General features: G+C 34.4%; 1 protein-coding gene across 2 annotated transcripts in view; it reads right to left on the bottom strand.

The window, feature by feature from the left end:
• IFT74 (intraflagellar transport 74) overlaps positions 1 to 21,195 on the bottom strand; it is a 129,473-nt gene that overhangs the window by 8,198 nt on the left and 100,080 nt on the right. For both annotated transcript variants that reach the window (XM_020970028.2, XM_020970029.2), the window contains exons 16-18: positions 19,177 to 19,303; positions 7,176 to 7,339; positions 2,838 to 2,963 (exon numbers count right to left, since the gene is read on the bottom strand). In XM_020970028.2, coding sequence (XP_020825687.1) covers positions 2,838 to 2,963; positions 7,176 to 7,339; positions 19,177 to 19,303 — 417 coding nt within the window. The remainder of the gene's footprint in view (positions 1 to 2,837; positions 2,964 to 7,175; positions 7,340 to 19,176; positions 19,304 to 21,195) is intronic.

Genomic DNA, 21,195 nt, shown 5'->3' with positions numbered 1-21,195 from the left:
CCCTAAGTGCGGCCTTTGGACTGAATCCAAATTTTACAGAACAAATAAAAGCCCGCAGTTAAGGATTTAAAAGGCCACATGTGGCCTTAAAGTTGCAGATTCCCCACTCCTGATCCAGATTCTTGAAGGGAAAGTTAAATCAGTTATAGGAGGAAATTATAATAAAACTATAATAGTGGAGGGAACCTCAATTTATCCCTCTCAGACCTAGATAAACCATAAAATAAACAAGAAAGAAGTTAAGAAAATTAATAGAATTTTAGAATATTTAGATATGATAGACCTCTGTAGAATATGGAGAATATTGAATGGAAAAAAATATACTTATTTCTCAGCTGTGCATAGCACCTTCACAAAAACTAATCATGCCTTAAGGCACAAAATCTCAAAAATAAATTCAGAAAAGCAGAAGTATTAAGTGCATCTTTTAAAGACCATAATGTAATCAAAATTGCATTCAATAAAAGGCCTTTGAAGCATAGATTAAAAATTAATTGGAAACTAAACAACTTAATTCTAAAGAATAGGTAGGTCAGAGTAAATCACAGAAACAATAATTTCATTAAAGACAATGACAAAAATGAAAAACACACCAAAATTTTTGGAATGTAGCCAAAGCAGTACTTAGGGGAAAATTTATATCTCTAAATACTTACATAAAATAAAAAGAGATAAAGAGTAGAACAATAAATTGGGCATGCACTAAAAAAATGAGAAAATTAACAAATTAAAAAATGCTAATTAAACATTAAACTAGACATCCTGAAAATTAAAAAAGAGAACACAAAACTGAAAAATAAGAAGGCAAAAGAGACAAAACATTGAACTAATAAATAACACTAGGAGCTGATTTTTCAAAGGGAAAAAAACACAATAAAATAGATAAACATTAGTCAATCTGATTTAAAAAAGTAAACCATATTACAAGCATCAAAAATGAAAAAAGGTGTATTCATACCCAATGAAGATGAAGTGAGAGCAATTACTTGGAGCTATTTCGTCCAATTATATGTCAATAAAATTGACTATTTAAATGAAATAGATGAATATTTACAAAAATATAAATTATTCAGTTGAACAAAATAGGAAGTAGAATACTTGAACGCCCTTAGAACAAGAAATTGAATAAACCATAAACAGACTTCCTAGGGAAAAAACAAAACAAAACCTAGGACCAAATGAATTTAAAAGTGAATTCTACCAAACATTTAAAAATTAATTCTAATACTCCAAAAAATACGTGAAAAAATAGGTAAAATAGGAGTCTTGCCAAATTCCTTCTATAACACAAATATAGTTTTGATATCTAAACCAGGGAGAGCAAAAACAGAGGAAAAAACTATAGACCAATTTTCTTAACGAATATTGATGTTAAAATTTTAAATAAAATATTAACAAGGCAATTACAGCAATATATCACAAAGATCATACACTTCGACCAGTCTGGATTTATACCAGAAATATAAGGATGGTTCAATATTAGGATAAAAATTATCTTAATAGATGCAGAAAAAGCTTTCAACAAAATACAATAGCCATTTCTGTTTAAAAAACATGAGAAACAACAGGAATAAAAGGTGTTTATTGCTTCTGATTAATCTGTGATAGGTGATATCCATCAATTGAGGAATGGCTGAACAAGTTATGGTACATGAATGTACTGTACTAAAATGTAATGTACTGTAAGAAATGATGAAGGAGGTGGTTTCAGAAAAATCTGGGGAGACTTGTATTAACTGATACAAAGTGAAGTGGAGAAACCAGAACAATTTACACAGTAACAGCAATATTATAAAAATAATCAACTGTGAAAGACTTAATAATTCTGATCAATAATCAATCACAAATACAAAGGATGCATGATAAAATATGCTTTCCACCTCCAGAGAGAGAAATGATGGTCTTACCGTACATACTGACACACATTTTTCTTCTATTTCTTTCTTTTTCTGCTTAAAAAAAAACATGGCTAATGTGGAAGTTTGTTTTGCATGGGTTTTATTTCTCTTTCCTTCTCAATACATGGAGGAATGTGGCAGGGACAGTATGAATTTGTAACTTAAAATGAAGAGGATAAAAACCAAATAATTGCAGCAAGAGGAAAAAATATATAAAGAACGAAAATACAGAGAGTTCAGTACTTGTGAAGGTGACAGTGAAGAAATTAGTTTAGTTGGAAGGGAAAATTCTTGTTGAAGAGTTGTTAAGAAAATAGATTGGCAAGGTAGATTTAAAGCCCTGAATAAGAAGACTGTTTTTATATGATACAAGACCAACAGAAAACCAGCATAAATTTTTAAAGCAATGGAATGGTGTGATAAACAGAAAGTCTTAAGACCAAATTGGTTGAATTTAAAAGATGATCATTTCTCCAAAACCTATTGGCTATCATGGTCATAGGGAATTGTGGATGAGATATATAGGAAGTCTGGATGTGGGGAATAGAAGATATGAATTATTAAGAGACTACTTTGTATCAAGTGTTGGGATAAACACAAAATTTAGGTAAGATACCATTCCCATTCTCACAAAGCTTACATTCCGGCAAAGAGATAAGACATACACAGATAACCAAGATATACAATAATATATATTAAACGTATGAAAGAAATACAGAATAGAAGGCTTTTCTTTTAAAGATATAGGAAAGGTATTGTTCTGGGGCCTAGATTCTGGACTGAGGAAGAATCAAGATAGACTATCTGGAAATAGATCAGGTTATTTATACACACACACACACACACACACACACACACACACACACACACACACATATATATGTTAGCTTTTCAACTCCTCCCTCCCAATTAAAAATTAAATCCTAATTTTTTTCTTACCTGAGAATGAGTCTCATTCTCTTGCAATTGAGTCTTTAAAGTCTCATACTCCGAATTTAGCTTCTCCATTACTTTTTTATATGTGTTTCTACGTTTTGACAATGCTGTTCTTGCTTTGTGGAGTTTCTAGGGAAAAAACACAATGTTGAATATATCATTCAGGATATAATAAAGACAATTTATCAGCATTTAAGTATATAAAGAATATGACAGTGTAGTAATCTTAGCTATGGCTACATCACTGCCCAAAACCCATCAGTAGTCCAAAATACCCTAGGCCTTCTCCAGCACACATTACCTTCTGGGGACCTGGTTTCATTCCTATTTATCTTGCCCAAAGTAGCAAGTGAAGTGATTAGGTCCCAGTGTCCTAATCCTTGACTGCCAATAATATTCTAAGCTATAATCATTAGAACTGATCTGCCATCCACTACTATCTCTATGGTGTTCAAATTCCTACCACCTATTACTTCCTTTATCCCTGTATTACTGGCAAACTATCCCCTATCCCTACTTCTATTCTTTTATTCCCATTTACTCCAAATCTAATCCATTTATGTCCCATTACATAGTGAACAAAATTCCCTTTATTCCTGAGCCCTTCCTCTCACCTACTTGCTGTTGCTGAGACATGTATTTCCCTAGACAACATTGCATTGCAAGCTAACCTATCACTGGACACACACCTCCAACACAATGGTTCTGTATGGGAAATTGTAATATTTCTTGCTCCTCACTGCCACTTCCAGACTCTCCCTTTGCTCATATCACTCTGGACCTTCTTCTTCTTTGAAATTCCATATCCTTTTCCAATCATGGTGGTTACTATATACTGGTTCCCAGATCACTTTCCTTTCTTTCTCAAGGAGAAAGCCACTGTCTCCTTTGTTCTCCAAATCTTGCCCTTCCTCATACTAAATGACTACAACATTCATGCTGTGCTCCCTCAAATTCCCTAATTTCCCAATTCATCAATCACCTCAAATCCCATGACCTACTACTAAACTGTACCTTAACCACACAAAGGGAAAGTTATACCCTGGATTGGATCTCACTGTTAACCACAAGTCTTCCATTTTTTAATAAAAAAAAAAGACATCTCCTCTATCTGACAATAACTCTCTAATAATCTGGTGGTTCAAGGTACTATAAGGATTAGTTATTAGAAGAGGCATCTTCACAGTTTCTTGAACTCATAACTTTGGTATTTCTTGCCAACCCTCTACCTTGAGTTGGAGGAAGTCACATTGTTTATGTTATTAAACTTTAACTGTGCCCTCATTTGAACAAGGCAATCTTTTTATTATCTCCTATTTCATTTATCATAAGAGCTTTTCCAAATATTTCTCTTTCCTCAAGCCTTTCATACCTCTTCCACCCAATTCATCTTTTAGTTTACTCAGAAAAGTTAGACATTTAACATGCTACCTAGTCTATCTTTTTTTAAACTAAAAACCCCTATACATCATTCCACACTGCCTCCTATCTCCTACTCTCTTACAATAAGGTGCTCCTTCTTGTGCCTTTGATTTCATTCCTTCCCATCTTCTCTATAAGATTACAACCTCAATTACCCTCTATTTATCCCCATCTTCCATCTCTCTCTACTGGTTCCTTTGCTATTATTGCCTTTAAACACATCTGTCTCCTATACTCTTAAAAAATAGTGATACCAAAAAAATGAGAAAAGAAGGGAGGATCAATGAACAATTTTTTTTTAAAAAGGAGAAAAAGTATAAAGAAGCTCAGAAGTTTAAAGAAGCTTGCTATACAAAGTAGCAAGGAAGTGTTGGAAGCACCATATAAATTGCAAATACTAAAAAAATGAAGCTGCAAGGGAGAGATTTCATAGTTTCACAGAAAGTCCTCTTTATTTATAGGAAAATGTTTTTTGTTGATGTTTTTCAACATGATGTTTCTACAAAACAATTAATTCCAAAACTACACAAACTGTTTGAAAAAATTAGGTAAAGAAAGAGCCTACCAAATTCCTTCTATGTCTTGATATCTAAACTAGGGAAAGCTAAAACAGAGAAAAAAACTACAGACAAATTTTCCTAGTGAATACTGTTGTAAAAATTTTAAGTAAAATGCTAGCAAGGAGATTACAGTAATATATCACAAAGATCATAGACTTTGACCAGGTGAGATTTACACCAGGAATGTAAGGCTGGTTCAATATTAGGAAAACTATAAGCAGCATAATCGACTATATCAATGACAAAAACAACAAAAATCATATGATTATTTCAATAGATGCAGACAATACTTTTGACAAAAGATAATATTAATCCCTATTAAAAATACTAGAAAACATAAAAATCAACCAACCTTTTCTTAAAATGATAAGTAGTATCTACCTAAAACCAAGAGCAAGTATTATCTGCAATGGATAAAGTAGAAACTTCTCCAATGAGATCAGGGGATGAAGCAAAGATGTACATTATCACCACTATTATTCAAAATTGTACCAGAAATGCTAGTTACAACAATAAAACAAGAAAAAAAAAGAACAGACAATGAAGAAAGAAAATTCACTTTATGCAGATGATAATGATGGTGTACTTAGAGAACCCTACACAGTCAACTAAAAAAAACTAGTGGAAACAATTAAAGAATGAGATAATAATAACTGACATCTATCATACTGCTTTAAAGTTTGCACTCTACATACCTTATTATCCTTGTGATTCTCACAAGAAGCTTTTACCTGTCCTCTTTAAACATAGTACTTTCCTTCTGAAACTACTTCCAATTTACCCTACATAGACCTTATTATTACATAGTTGCTTATATTCTATCTCCTCAATTAGAATGTGAACTCCTTGAGGGCAGGGACTGTTTTTGTTTTTTTGTATTCCCAGCATTTAGCATAGTAACTGGCACATAGGAAGCTTTTAATAAATTCTTGTTAACTGACTGACAACTCTGTGAGCCAAGTTTTGTCATCATCCTTATTTTACAGATGAAGAAACCAAGGGCAAAAAACATCAAATGACTTGCCCAGGGTCACACAAGTAGAAAGTATCTCTCTTTTTTGTGATTATTGTGCAAGTATTTATTCAGTGATTATATTTTTACTAGTTCTAATCTCAGAGCAAAGGGTGAAATTTAAAATAAGTGTAAGTCCCCTCTAGGTCCTAAAGGTCTATGAGTGTGTGTGTGTGTGTGTGTGTGTGTGTGTGTGTGTGTGTGTGTTTTAGTTAGGAAGGTAAGTTGCACATAGGGAAAAGTTAAGTACTTTAACTTTTTGGATCACAGTTTTGCTTTTTCTTATCCAACTAATTCCTTACTATATCAGATAAATTTCAGAAGTTATTTTATGTTTTAAAATTTCATCTACTGGGGCAGCTAGGTAGCACATAGCTGCCAGCCATGGATAGAGCACCAATCCTGGAGTCAGGAGGACCTGAATTCAAACCTGGCCTCTGACACTTAACTAGCTAGCTGTGTGATCCTGGGCAAGTCACTTAACCCCAACTGCCTAAACAAATAAATTTCATCTACTAATGCTATTAAGATTTCTCCAGTATTTACTAGTGCCTCTTTTAAAAAAAAATCAAACAACAACCTGTTCATATGTGGCAATTTGAACCCAAAGTAATATTTTTAAAAGACTGAAAAGTGTTGGTACATTTTTCTATTTGACTTAAATAATTTCATTTTTTCTGGTAACATTCTAAGTTAAAATTCTTTCTCAAAAATATCTATTTACAGTATATTATTTAATTCTGAAATGTCATTGTTCTCTTCTCAATCTATGTTTTTTTTTTACCATATGTTTAGCTGAAATTGTATAATTTCATCAAATACAATGCATTAGGAAACATTTTATATATTGCTTCTCTTTTAATTTTTATATTCATTTTGACATTTAGCATGACTCCTAAACTATAACATATAAGCAAATAATTTTTTAAGAAAGAATCTTTCTAGTAATGTATTAAAGTATTATGAACTGAGAAACATCTTAGAGAAAGGAAGGAATACCAACTTAGGACTCAAAGCATCTGGATTCAAATTCTGTTACTTTACTACCTGTAGCCACTCCCCTCTCTGGATCTTAGTCTAACAACAAGTAACACATATCATGCATATATTATCTAATTTGAGCCTCACAGAAACTTTGTGAGATAGCTTCCTTATCAGTAAAATGAGGGCGTTAAATTATATGCTTTCTCTATATCCTTTACAACTCCATATGCATAACTGTAGGAAAAGAATTTATAGCAACACACCTGAAGAATATGTTAGAAGATCTAGAAGGTCTTCTAACACTGATGGCCAAATAAGAAACAATTAAGATTCTGATTTTAGAAAAACACGTTGCCATGTTACCTTTTTCTTTTCTTCACCTGATGATTTCAAAGCTGGCAAATCACTGTATGTCTCCAGATCTTTTGTCATTTGCTGAATTTTAGCTTTTAGAGAAGTTTGTTCCTCTGTCATTTTACTTTCCAGGAGTTCCATTTTCTGTAAGTCCAACTGTAGACGTTGACTATCTGGAACAAAGGTCAATTAGATGATCAATTAGAACTTTAAGTTTTCTTGACAGAACATGATAATCTCTGCCTTATTTCATACAGTATGAAGATAAAATGGGTTCATATAAGTGAAAGCACCTTGAGATTTTAGGTGTTACATAAATCTAATGTGATATTGTTGTCCACTACTTGAAAAAACTCATGGCTTTCTAGTTTTAGCAAATGCTAAATAAATTAATTTTTTATTATAATTTATAGCTTGAATTTTTATAGTACTCTAAAGTTTGCAAAGCATTTTATGCATCCAATTGCAATTGTCCTCAATAATAACCCTGTAAGGTAGGTGATATTGTCCTCATTTTACAGAAGAGGAAATTGAAGGTAAGAGAAATGAAGTTACTTATCCAAGCTATTAAATGTTTAAGACAAGATCTGAACTCAGGTCCTTCTGACCAAAAGTTTAGCATTCTCCATCATACCACCTGTCTAATTAATGCTTTTTCCTTCATAAAATGTCTTTTTATCATTGCTTTCTTTTTTCATTGTGAATAATAGGATGCAGTGTGGTATAGCAGAAAGAGCAATGTCTTTGGAGTCAAAAGGCCTGAATTTTTTTTTTTAGGCAATCGTGGTTAAGGGATGCTCAGGGTCACATAGCTAGTAATAAGTCCACCTGGCTGCCCCAAAAGACTTGAATTTAAATCTTGTCTCTGATATTAACCGGTGACCATAGGCAAGTTACTTAATCTTACAGGGCTATAGATTCCTTATCTGTAAACTGGACTAGCTGGTCTCAGATGTCCCTTCTATCTCCAGGTATAGGGTTCTATGAAATTGGTGGTGCAAAAATAAGTAGTAGAATCTCTTATGACAGTAAATAAAAAAAATTTACCAAAAATTATTAAGTAAAGTTCTGAGATAATACAACCAAGGTGAAAAGTCAATCAATATACCCCTTAATTGCTCTAGTTTATTTAAAAATGGAATTTTGGGACTTCTATATAAATTAGCTTCTACATCCAGAATTTAAAAGAAACAACCATCTGGTTCTTATATTGTCATAAAGATAGTATTTTCTGTCAGGGTATGATACTAGAATACTCTCTTTAGTTAAATACTCAATTGATGGATGGTTTCTACATGTAACATGTGGACTATCAATTTTTAATGAATACAATAAAATACACAACACAAAAATTAGACAGAATCTGACTTTGATGATTCTGAAGACTCTTAGGATCTTGCAATGTTTGTGGCATTATTATGAATATTAATTATCATATTTAATTAATTAAAGATCCATGTGAGTTTGTATAAGTCCTGGATAATAAAAATTTCTGGTTTATACACTTCTGGCTATAACTTAGAGCACTATAAGAGACCTTAGAAATAATGTAGGTAATGCAATGTTAGTAACAGTAATAATTAGTAAACCAAATATTATGACAAAGTCTTACTTATATATTAAAACAAATGGTTCAACTCAATTTTATTCATTTCAACAAGCATGTCCTCAAAGAGCTTACATTTTATTGGGGGATAAAACTTACAAAAAAAAAGTGAAGCCAAGATAATTTGAGGAAGGAGAAAATACTAATAAGTTGAAGGATCAGGAAATGCCTCCCACGTATCAGAAAGACTGGAAGCTAAGAATTCTAAGAGGCACAGGTGAGAGAAATCATTCAAGACATGGGGGGATGGGGAAATGGAATGCCAAGTTCAGGGAATAAGGTAATCCAATATATCTAGAACAGAGGTTGTGGTTTGTCCTTTGTTCTTGTAGAGGACCATGACATCAGGAAGATGCAAGTCAATTAGATTTAAATGAGGGATGGCTATGCAAGCCTCACCTTCTCCTTCAGAGCCATAGGCAAGAACAGAGTGTTTGAAGGAGAGTAATAGAAAATTAATCTGGAAATACAGACTGGAGCCAGACTGTGAGGGGTTTTAAATGCCTGGTTGAGGAATTTGTATTTTATCATTGAGGCAATCAGTTGCTACAGCAGATTCTTGAGCACAGGAATGACTCAGTCTGACCTGTGCTTGAGGGAACTTAATTTGACAATGTATGTGCAGGATAAGAAAAAGGAAAGACTAGAGAGAGAAACCAAGACTATTTATAAGACTACTGCTAGGCAAGACGTGATGAGGGCTAAATTTGGGTGGTACCTGTGTGGTGGAAGAGAAAGGATGAGAGAGATGCACTGAGGGTAGAACTGATGACACTTGGTCATTGATTGGAATGAGTGAGGGAAAGTGAAGAATTGAGGATGACTGAGTTTGTAAAACTTGGTTACTGAAACAATGGTGGTACTGTTAATATAAATAGGAAAGTTTCGAGGATGGGCGCCTAAACAGGGGGAAATAAAGCATTTCAAACATGGAATTTGAGATGACGATGGAACATTTAGGTATATGTCTAGCAGAAGTTGGTGATGCAGGACTGAGCTCTGGCAATTTGGATGAAACATATAGATATGAGTTATCTGTATAGAGCTGATAAATGAACCCATAAACACTGGTGACATTGCCAAGAAAAAGGGGGTAAAAAAGATGAGAATAGGGACAAGGACAGAACCTTAAAGGACACTCAGGTTAGTATAAGTATGGTATGAATGATTAACAATTAAAATCCAGACAAGGCATTGTTGTTGTATTAAAAACTCATCATGGATAAGAGCTGTGTATCTTTCTTTCTTTGCAGGAGGTGGAGAGACAAGGAGGGGATACATCTATGTGATTTCAATGGTTTTAGGAAGTCCAGTGAGGAAGCACTTTGTGCCAATGCAAATTAGTAAATATTCTGCAACTTATAATCCTAGAGAGTTGACTGAGAATACTGACAACAGGTTATGTAACTTGTCCAGGATCACAGAGCCAGCGTGTTTCAAAGGCAAGGCTTTGAAACCCAGGACTTCCTGACTCTGATGCTCTTTAGTACGCCATACTTCCTTTGTCTTTCTATATGTGAAGATAACAGTACATATTTAGTGTAATACAAATACTAAATAAATTGTAATTGAGGTTCAATATAAAAAGAAAACAAACATTTGCTTAAAATTATATTTTTCTTAATCTGACTAAGTCAGTTTGAAAAAAAATGCACTACCAAAATTATTTTTTAAAGTTGGTTTCATTAAAACTGTTATCTCTCAAACATTTTCATTCTTTACCTCCCTGAAGCTTCTTAAGACTCAACCATATCATATATCCACGGTGAAAAAATGTCGTGGCGGAATATCAACTCTTCATAATATGAAGCAGGGAATACTTATTTCCCATTAAAAAGTACAAAGAGGTTTAAGGTAAATTACAATATATATCACTCTCAAATTAGGAATAGGAAGGAGATGAGGTGGGAAGAGGGAACAAGAACCTAAATAATCAGTGAAACTTACAATGATCATAAATAGGACAAGGAATGTGTTGAGTGATCGGGAATTTTTATAGGCTAGTGAAAACTTTACTTAAGAGGTTTGTAACCTAAGTGTGGGGCAGTTAGATGGCTCAGTGTGAGGCCAGGAATCAGTAAAACTCATCTTCCTGAGTTCAAATATGGCCTCAAATACTAGCTTTGTGACCCTGGGCAAGTCACTTAACCCTGTATGCCTCAGTTTTCTCACCTGTAAAATGAGCTAGAAAAGGAAATGGCAAAACCCCTCCAATATCTTTGCCCAGCAAACCCCAAATGGGGTCATGAAAAGTCAGACATGACTGAAATGACCGAACAACAACAACAAACTTAAATGCATGGCTAACTCAAAGATACATTGTACAATAAATTTAAGAACCATCCAACTTAGTCTTTTTATAGAAAAGTAAAAAATCACTGGTTAATATAGGGTAAAGTTTATCTTCCTTTAACAACAATTTCAATTAAAAGCAAAAAAGGTCCTCCAGGGGGAAGAGACAGGAAGAGGATACAGTCTAGTTCCTTCTGATACGCAAAGAAATTGCAGAGTTTAGCAAGCAGTGTGTTCACAGTAGCAAAATCTGAGACCAAACTATTTTGACGCAGTGAAATGTTTCTGAGAAACTATGCCATCAGCATATTTGTTTACTCCCTGGAGTTTCCTTTCTAAAAATATAAATAAAAGCTGTAGTTGACAGACACCTTGCCTCTACTAATGCAATACAGTATGGAAACTCGGAGAATCCCTTACTTCAGCCACAGGGGGATAATTTCTTATTAGGTTTGGGAAACATTCCAAAAATTGGAATGTACAATTCATTATCCCTGAAAAATGAGTGTTTATTATAAATCTCTTATTGTAACTAGAAGATTCAGGAAATTTCCAGGAGGAAAAATGCACATATACGTGTTTTATATATATATATATATATACACACATATATATATATATACACACATATATATATATATATATATATACACATATATATATATATATACACACACACTAACACACACACATACACACACACATAAAGTTAACACTGAAAAGGACAACTGAGTAGATGAATGAAATTATATGTAAAAGTCAGTACCCTTCTGGCCTCAGACACATAACACTCACTAGCTGTGTGACTCTGGGCAAGTCACTTAATCCCAATTGCCCTCACCAAAAAAAAAAAAAAAATCTGCAGTACCCAAAGCTCTTATTAAGGGTTAATTTTCTAGTAAAGTTTTTTTTTAATCACAGAAGTAAACAAAAATGCTTACATGGAGCCACATGCTCATTCCTAACCCCATGTAATCAGGGAAAAAATGTAATTGCCAGATTTTTAAAGGAAGGTAAAAGTGAAGGAATACAGGAAGAGATTCTGAGTATGTTTTTTGAATGCTCAATTTTATTGATATTGGTGGGTTTTTTTCCTATTTTATATTATCTTTCCTGAATAACTATGACAGGATGAATTCCCCTTGCTAAATGATTTAGTTGGTCTTCAGAAAATTGACAATAGTTTGGTTTAATTAATATTGACATTAATTGAGGTTTTAAAATAACTCAACAACCTGATAGCATAATATGGTTGAAATACATCAGCAATAAAAAAAGTTTTGTTTTTTAAATACATTTTTATTTCAATAAATATTTCCCAATTATATGTAAAAACTTTTAACATAAATTTAAAAAATTTTTGAGTTCTAAATTCTCTGCCTCTCTCCTGTCCCTTCCTGAGAAGGCAAGCAATTCTACATCAATTATACATGTGAAGTAATGTAAAACATATTTCCACGTTGTCAATGCTGCAAAAGAAAACATAGACAAAAAACCCAAGAAAAATAAAGTAAGAAACGAATGCTTCAATCTGCATTCATAATTCACCAGTTCTTTTTCTGGCAGTAGATAGCATTTTCCATCATGGCTCCTTTGGAATTGTCTTGGATCACTGTCTTGACCAGAGTAGCTAAGTCTTTCATGGTTGATCATTCTTACCATAACGCTGTTACTGTGTACAATATTCTCCTGGTTCTGCTCATTTCACTTTGTATCAGTACACATAAATCTCCTCCCACCTCTTTTTTAAACCATCCTGCTTGTCATTTCTTATAGCACAATAGTATTTTATCACAATAATATATCCCAACTTGTTCAGTCATTCCCCAATTGATAAGCATCCCCTCAATTTCCGATTCTTTGCCAACACAAAAAGAGCTGCTATAAATATTTTTGTATGAATAAATCCTTTCCCCTTTTCTTTGATTTCTTCAGAATAAAGACCTTGTGGCATTGCTGGGTCAAAGGGTATGCATGGTTTTATAGCCCTTTGGGTATAGTTCCAATTTGTTCTCCAGAATGGTTGGACTAGTTCACAACTCTACCAAAAATACATTAGAGTCCCAGTTTTTCCATATCTTCTCCAACATCTGTCATTTTCATTTTCTGTCATGTTAGTCAATCTGATAGGTGTGAGGTGGTATGTCAGAGTTATATGAATTTGTATTTCTATAATCAATAGTGATTTGGAGCATTTTTTGGTGTGACTATTGATAACTTTGATTTCTTCTTCTGAAAACTGTCTGCTCATATCCCCTGACCATTTATCAGTTGGGGAATGACTCATATTTTTACAAATTTGGCTCAATTCCCTATATATTTGAGTAATGAGGCCTTTATAAGAGAAACTTGCTCTAAATTTTTTTCTCCCAGTTTTCTGTTTTCCTTCTAATTTTGGCTGCATAAGTTTTATTTGTGCAAAAGCCTTTTAATTTAATGTAATCAAAATTATCCATTTTATATCTTGTGATGTAAAAGTTCTTCTCTGTATACCTTTTTTATGTGAGATAATTTTTCCCATTCTTTCTCTCCCTTCACCTTCTCTCCCAGGACATCCCTCTTTCTTACTCATCCATTTTTTTAAAGTCATCTCAACATAATCAACTCACTCCCATTCCCCCCCCCAATGTGAAATCATTCTAACTCCCTAAATAATGATAAAGTTCTTAGAAATTACATAAATCATCTTCCCATAGAGAAATATTTTTATGCTTCTCTTGAGTCTTGTGTTTGAAAGTCAAATTTTCTATTCAGCTCTGATCTTTTCATGAGGAACACTTGAAAGTCCTCTATTTCATTAAGTATCCATTTCCCCCCTAAAGGATTATACTCAGTTTTGCTGGATAGATTATTCTCACTTGTAATCCCAGCTCTTTTGCCTTTTAGAATATCAAATTCCAAGTCTGCCACTCTTTTAACATGTTAGTTGCCAATGATTGTGTATTCCTGACTGTGGTTCCATGATATTTGAATGGTTTCTTTCTGGCCTCTTGAAGTATTTTCTTTTTGATCTGGGAGTTCTGTGATTTGGCTATAATATTCCTGGGAGTTTTCACTTTGGGACCTCTCCCTGGTGGTGATTGGTAAATGTTTTCAATTTCTATTTTGCCCACTGGTTCTAGGATATTGGGGCAGTTTTCCTTGATAATTTCTTGAAATATGATATCTAAGATCTTTCTTTAATTATGGCTTTCAGTTAGTCCACTAATTCTTAAATTATCCTCAATCTACTTTCCAGGTTAGTTGTTTTTCCATTAATTCTCTGAATGTGTATTTCACATTTTCTCCTATTTTTTCATTCTTTTGACTTTATTTTGTCCTATCTTGATGTCTCATGAAGTCACTAGCTTCCAGTTGCCCAATTCTAATTTTTAAGAAATTATTTTCTTCAGTTAGCTTTTGCATCTCTTTTTTCCATTTGGCCAGCTCTGCTTTTTAAGGAGTTATTTTCATTAGTAAATTTTGAACCTCTTTTTCCATTTGGCCAATTCTGATTTTTAATATGTTATTTTCTTTAGTATTTTTTGTGACTCCTTTACCAAGCTGTCAATTGTCTTTTCATAATTTTCTTGTTTTCTTCCTTTTTAATCTAACTTTTCCTCTACTAGTCTTATTTGACTTTGAAAATAAGTTATAGCTCTTCCTGGAATTTTGTTGTGTTCAATTCACATTTTTTTTTTCTTTCAGGCTTTGCTTGTAGCTGTTTGACTTCATTGTCTTCTGAGTTTGATTCTTGATCTTCCCTGTCACTATACTAGCTTTTTAAGATAAGGTTCTTTTTTTTTTTCTTATATGCTCATTTTTTTCTACTCTATTTCTTGATTTTTAATTTTATGTTAAAGTTAGGCTTTGTTCTTGGCATAGAGAGGGGAAAGACGTTGTCTCAAGCTTCAGACTTTTTCACACTGCTGTTTTGAGATCTAGTTCTAGGGGTTTTGAAGCTTTTGGTGCTTCCAAGGAGGTGTGATTTGCTCTCCTGGTCTGTACTCTGGTTTTTATCCAGGAAGGTACCCTTATCTCTTGGGATTGCAATTGATACTGTTCCTCAGGGCCCTTGCTCCCATGAAACCAAAAATAATACTGTTCCTTGGGGTCCCCAAACCCTTGCGACTAAAAAACTATATTGTTCCTCAGCGATTCCATCCTTTTGATTGCCAAGTGCTCTTCTCTGCTCTTGAACCATGACATAGAAGTGTGCATAGCCAATGGATTTGCAAAACAGTGTCTGGTCCTGTTACTAGCACTAGCAACAAGGGTCTCCTGTATTCTCATTCTGATCAGTTTCCCAGTCCCATTACTGTCTTTCCCTTGAGAACTTCCAAAGCTGCTAGTTCCATCATTGGTGTTTCATACATGTGGGCTTCATGCTAGCCTCCAACCCCCTCCTATTGGCTGGAAGATTGTCTCACTCTGACCTTTTTCTGGCTCTGTCACTCCAGAATTTGATTTGAAGCATTATTTTAAAGTTGTTTGGAGGGGAATGTTGGGGGATTTTAGCTGAGTGCTTTCGATACTCAGCCATCTTGGCTCTGCCCCATCAAAAATAGTTTTCTAATTCAATCAACTAAAATTAGAAATTGCTTAACTCTCCTTCTAAGCAGAAAGAAAGCTTTAAAAAACAAACACCACTGTTTCAGACTAGCTAACATTATGTTATCCAAATTTGGTTGTAATTAGTGTGATATGTAATATGTGTTATGTAATATGTAATAACTGTGTTTCAAACACCTCAACCCCAATTAATGTAAATAACAAGTAAGGTCAACAAATATTTATTAAATGCCTACTATATACCAAGTACTAGGGCAAGTCTTAGACTAGAGAGACAAAGGAAAGGTAAAAATAGTCCCTGCCTTCAAAAAAGTCACATACAAATAGGGGAGACAACATGTAAAAAAACTACAAATAAGCTACCATGGAGGATAAATTGGATATAATCATAGATAGAAGTAACTAGCATTGAGAGGGAGCAGAAAATGTTCTTGCAGAAGGAGGGATTTTACCGAGTTTTGAAAGAAGTTAGGGAGATGAAGATTGGGAGGAGGTGGGGGAATATAACATGATGACATAAGCCTTTACTTTAAGAAGGTCACTTTGATAGTGGAGTGGAAGATGGACTGGAATGGAGAGAGACTTCAGGCAGAGAGACCAACCTGAAGGCTCTCTGTAGTAGCCCAGGTGTGAACTGATGAGGTCTTGTGCCAAGGTGGTAGCAGTGTAAGAGGAGAGAAGGGGATATACATATAACAGATGTTGTGGAGGTAACTGAAAGGACTTTGCAATAAATTGGATATGAGAGTTGAGAGAGAGTGAGGAGTCAAAGATGATAAGTGAGCCTGGATGAATGGGAGGATAGCGATGCCTTCAACTGAAATGGGGAAGCTGGGAAGAAGGGAAGGTTTTTGGGGAAAAGAGAATGAACATATTTTGGACATGCTGAGTTTAAGTTGTCTACAACATCTCTAGTTTAAGATGTCCAATAGGCAGCTGGAGATACAAGAGATACATCAGGAAAAAGGTTAGGTCTGGATAAAGAATCTAAAAATCATCTAGATAGAGACCATCACTGAATCCGTGGGAGCTGATGAGATCACCAAATGAAATAGTACAGCTAGAGAAGAGAGTCTGGGACAGAGCCCTAAGGGACCACTATGGTTAGCAGGTAAGTGAGATGAAGAAGTAGCAGTTAGACAAGTAGGAGGAGACCCAAGACAAAGCAGTGTCATCAAGTCCTAGAAAGAAGAGAATGTCAATGAGAAGAGAATGACTGCCAAAGGCAGTAGTGAGTCAAGAAGGATGAGAATTGAGAAAAGGTAATTAGACTGATAATAAAGAGATCACTAGTAAGTTGGAGAGCTTTATTCCAGTTGAATGATAAGGTCAGAAGTTAGACTGAATTAAAACTGAAAGGAAAGGAAGTGGAAGACTAATTGTAGACTACCTTTCCAAGGACTTTAGCCACAAAAGGAAGGAGAAAGATAGAATGATAGCTATTGGGGATGGACAGGATGCTTTATATTCAGATACGTTTTTGAATGAGTTACAGAATCAATGAATGTATAAACCAGGTATGAATCGAGTGAAAGCATCTGATGCCACATAGCAAGTGTTTTCTTGGTTGAAATGAATCAGTCATGACCTTGTGGAGTTGGCTAAAACAGCAAACCACTTCATAATCTTACATTCTAATAGCAGGCCTCCCTAGTAGAACAACTCCAGCCAAGCCCTCACTTGGTTTAGGAAAGAGAGAATCTCTTCTCCCCTCTGTCTCCCTTGACCAGAGGGTGAATTTGTGAACTTCAAAAGGTTGAAAAATTGGATTGTCCATCATCTTTGCTGGCAGTATCTCAAAAACAGCATCTGCTGCTGGCAATATCTTTATCAACAGCCAAGAACAAACTAGACACACAGAAGAAAAGCAGCTTCAGGATTCTACAAGGGTATCAACCCTTAGAGTACAGCAAAAGGCTATACACAAAGGTGAACTTCATATGGACTCTACACAAAAGGAGAAAATAACCTCTATTCAAGCTGGAGCTAAGTTGCCTCTTTATTACATGTGCTCTCTAAGATTCAGCACACTTTTCCCCAAATCAGCACGTACACGTGAAAGCACTATGTTTCAGAATTTTTGGAGGATGTTTTTGTACCTACCAACTGTCCTTACTATACCATCTCAATAAATATCCCTTTATAAAAGCTACCTGAGTTTGGATGGCTGGTAATCAATGAGACCTTAATGGAAAGAACTCTCAAGCTGAATCCTATTAGAAAGTATCTGCAACCCCACAGGTTTACCTCTAAAACATCGAGGGAAGAAGTAGTAGTGACCCGCTGGGGACCCAATCTACCAGTGTAAGTGAAGTTTGGGAGAGTGAGCCTGAAGGGATTGTTCCTCTATTTCCTGGTATATAATTACAACAAATTAATGAAAATATGGCAAACCCTAATGTTCCAAAAGTAACAACAGTAATTACTAAGGGCCTACTATATATTATACTAAACTCTTGAGATGAAATAGAAGGATAAGGAAAAATAAGCATATTTAGTTACATGAAATCATGTAGCTATAATGTATCCAAATACATTTTTTACTAATACAACTCAAACATTTTATTAAGCACTGTATAATGTCTAGTTCATGAATGAAGTGCATGGATTTGACCAGTTTTGTATACAACTTTTTTTAAAAATCTAGGCACATTTTTAACTTGTCAAATTTTTACTAGTTCTTCCCATGTTTTCTTTTCTACCTAGCAGAGATCCAGTTCCATCAGCTATTAATTATAGCTGTTACTTAGCTTTTAGCTATTAATAGCTGTTAGCTATTAATTATGAGTATAGCTGTTAATTATAGCTATTAATTATTAGTTATTAGTAGTAATCACTAATAATAATACAGTACTTTAAGGTTTGCAAAGGTCTTTACATATATTATCTTACGTAATACTTGTAACAACTCTGTGAAACAGATGTTGTTATTATACTCATTTTACAAAAGAGAAGCTGATGATGAGACATGTGAAGTGACCTGGGCAGGGTCATAAAGCTGGTAACTTGTTTGAGGCTGCATTTGAACTCAGACCTTCCTGCCTCCAAGGCCAGCCCTCTATCCCATCAACCACCTCAGCCAACTCTAAACCACACCATCATGAATGCAACTGACAACAGACATACAATAGACAAAACTACTATAATACATATATTATGTAAACTAATATAATACATATATCATGTCAATTTTTAATTGGAATTTTTACAAATGGGCTCCTAGTTCTTTTAAGATAAAGGTAACCTGGTTTCAGGTTCTTGGCCTCTGGAGCCAAGTCTCCATAAAGGGAACAAATTAATTCCACCAAAAAGTTCATTGTAATTCTACCATGTCAAGAAAGACAGTTTTGATTTTGCAATATAGAAAAATCTACCATCAGTCAAGCACTTCTAAAGTGGGAATAAAATAATTCTTTATATTATGAATAAATTCCTATGTACAAAGGCAACATGGCACAGTGGATAGAAAGTGTGGTTTGCAGCCAGGAAAACCTCAGTGTCAAGTCCTACCTTTCACACACCAGTTAGGGCAAAGAATAATCAAAATCAGTTTGTTCTTACCTGAAGTTAAATTTCTGGCAGTACTTTGTGATTTCTGCATTTCGGTAGATTTGAAATTGAGGTCTTCTTGCATCATCTTCAGTTCTTGGTTAGTGATTGAAGATATTTGTTTCATATGATTTATATTCTAAAAGAAAAATAATGGGAAATTAATCTGAATTGTCTTTTAACAAATATAATTGAATATCCTTTTAAAGATTTTGAGAATATTTTTAACAGGATTTTCTTTTTAAAATGAATAAACTAAACCAGGAACTCAGGTTTTTAATAAATAAGATATGGGTTCCATTCCTGCTTCTGCTTCTTACTGAATAAACTAGAACAAGACATTTAACTTCTTTTAAGGTGTGGCCATCTTGAGGAATGGCTAAAGTAGGATGGATATGGAAGTCATAGTAATTTGGAGGTTCAAGGAATTACGGTGGCTAGGTGCATGAAGAGGCATCCTCAGTTTTTGGAACTTCCAAACTCCTATGACCTCTACCATCTTACCACCACTCACACCTTGCCAAAACTCAGCCAGGACTACTCCCACCATCTATCTGCCTCTACTCCTAACTGGCTGCTACTCAACTGAGCTAAAGGAAGTCACAAAGCATATTTACTAAGTACATTATAAATCCATTTTATTCATTTTCAACTTGACCTTCACTGCAGCAATGCAATCTTTTTGTTCTTCCCTAACTGCCCCCCCATATCACCCCCCAGAAAAGCTTTTCCAAAACTTTTCCTTCTTTCTATAAGTCTTCCATACCTCCTTTCATTCTTTCCCCCTCTCAACCAAGGATTCTACCTTTTATTGAGAAAAATTGAAGACATTCAATGTGAGTTCTTTCTTTTCTTCATCTCAAGACCCCTAGATATCATACCCTCTCTTTCCTCCTTGCCAAGGCCAACTCACCTACATTTGCCTATGATCTCATCTACTCCCATCTTCTCTGGAAGATTACAACCTCAATTCCTCCCCCCCTTAATCTTTACCCTTACCCTTTAATCTTCAACCTCTCCCTTAACTATTGATTCTACCCCTACTGCCTTCAAACATACCAAGTCTCCCCCCATTCTTAACTTTTTTTTCATTAAACTCTACCATACCCTCACAATATAATCCTATGTATCTCCACTTTTTGAGAGTCAAAATCCTAGAAAAAAGCTGTCTACAATTACTGATTCAACTTTTTTCACTCACTCCTCAACCCTTGGCAGTCTGATTTGTGACTTCATCAATGACTGAACTGCTATCTCCAAAGTTATCTCTTAATGGGCAAATTTGATAATCTTAATCTTTTTTCAGTCTTTAAACCTATCTGTGGCATTTCACACTGCTGACTATCCTCTCCTCCTACATATCCCTCATCTGCTAATGCCATACCTCTCAAATTCCTTTTTATTTAATAATTTTGTATTTATTTGTATTTTTAATGTTTATTCTGTATATACTCAAGTAAATTATTGTTGTCTGTCCTGATAAAACTCAAGCTCCTTGAGAGTAGGGATTGTTTTATTCATTGCATTTGTATCCTCAGATCTAACATAGTGCTTCACACATTCCAGGTGCTTAATAAAAACTAATGACTGATCTCCATTCTACTTCGGCCACAGACAAGGCTGTCATACCTCAGGAATCAATATTATTTGAAACTACTCCATTTCCAAGATCCTGAAACTGAGATTCTACTCTCTAACCACAATCACCTATCCTTCCACTTATTCTACTTTTTTACTCTTTTTAAACATTCTCCTTGATTTCATTGTGACCTTTAGCCTTCTATTCCTTGCTAGTCTTATAATTCTAATCTTAGTTTAGTTTGCTAGGAGAATATGATTCACATGCAGATAACTTTAAAACAAAATAATATATGATAAATGCATAGAACAAAGTGTTGGACAAGATTTGTGCCTTGGAAGGTAGGGAAAAGTTCAGAATGCTAATAGAATATTTCATGGAAAAGGTTAACAGTTGAATTGTACTTTAAAGGGTAAGGCCTTCAAAAAATTTAAGAGGGAGAAAAATCCAAA

Source organism: Phascolarctos cinereus, unplaced genomic scaffold, assembly GCF_003287225.1.
Source record: "Phascolarctos cinereus isolate Bilbo 61053 unplaced genomic scaffold, phaCin_HiC Scaffold_4;HRSCAF=312, whole genome shotgun sequence".
NCBI classification, from domain to species: Eukaryota; Metazoa; Chordata; class Mammalia; order Diprotodontia; family Phascolarctidae; genus Phascolarctos; species Phascolarctos cinereus.
Note: the sequence above shows the minus strand (reverse complement) of the source record. Positions and strands in the feature narration are given on the sequence as shown.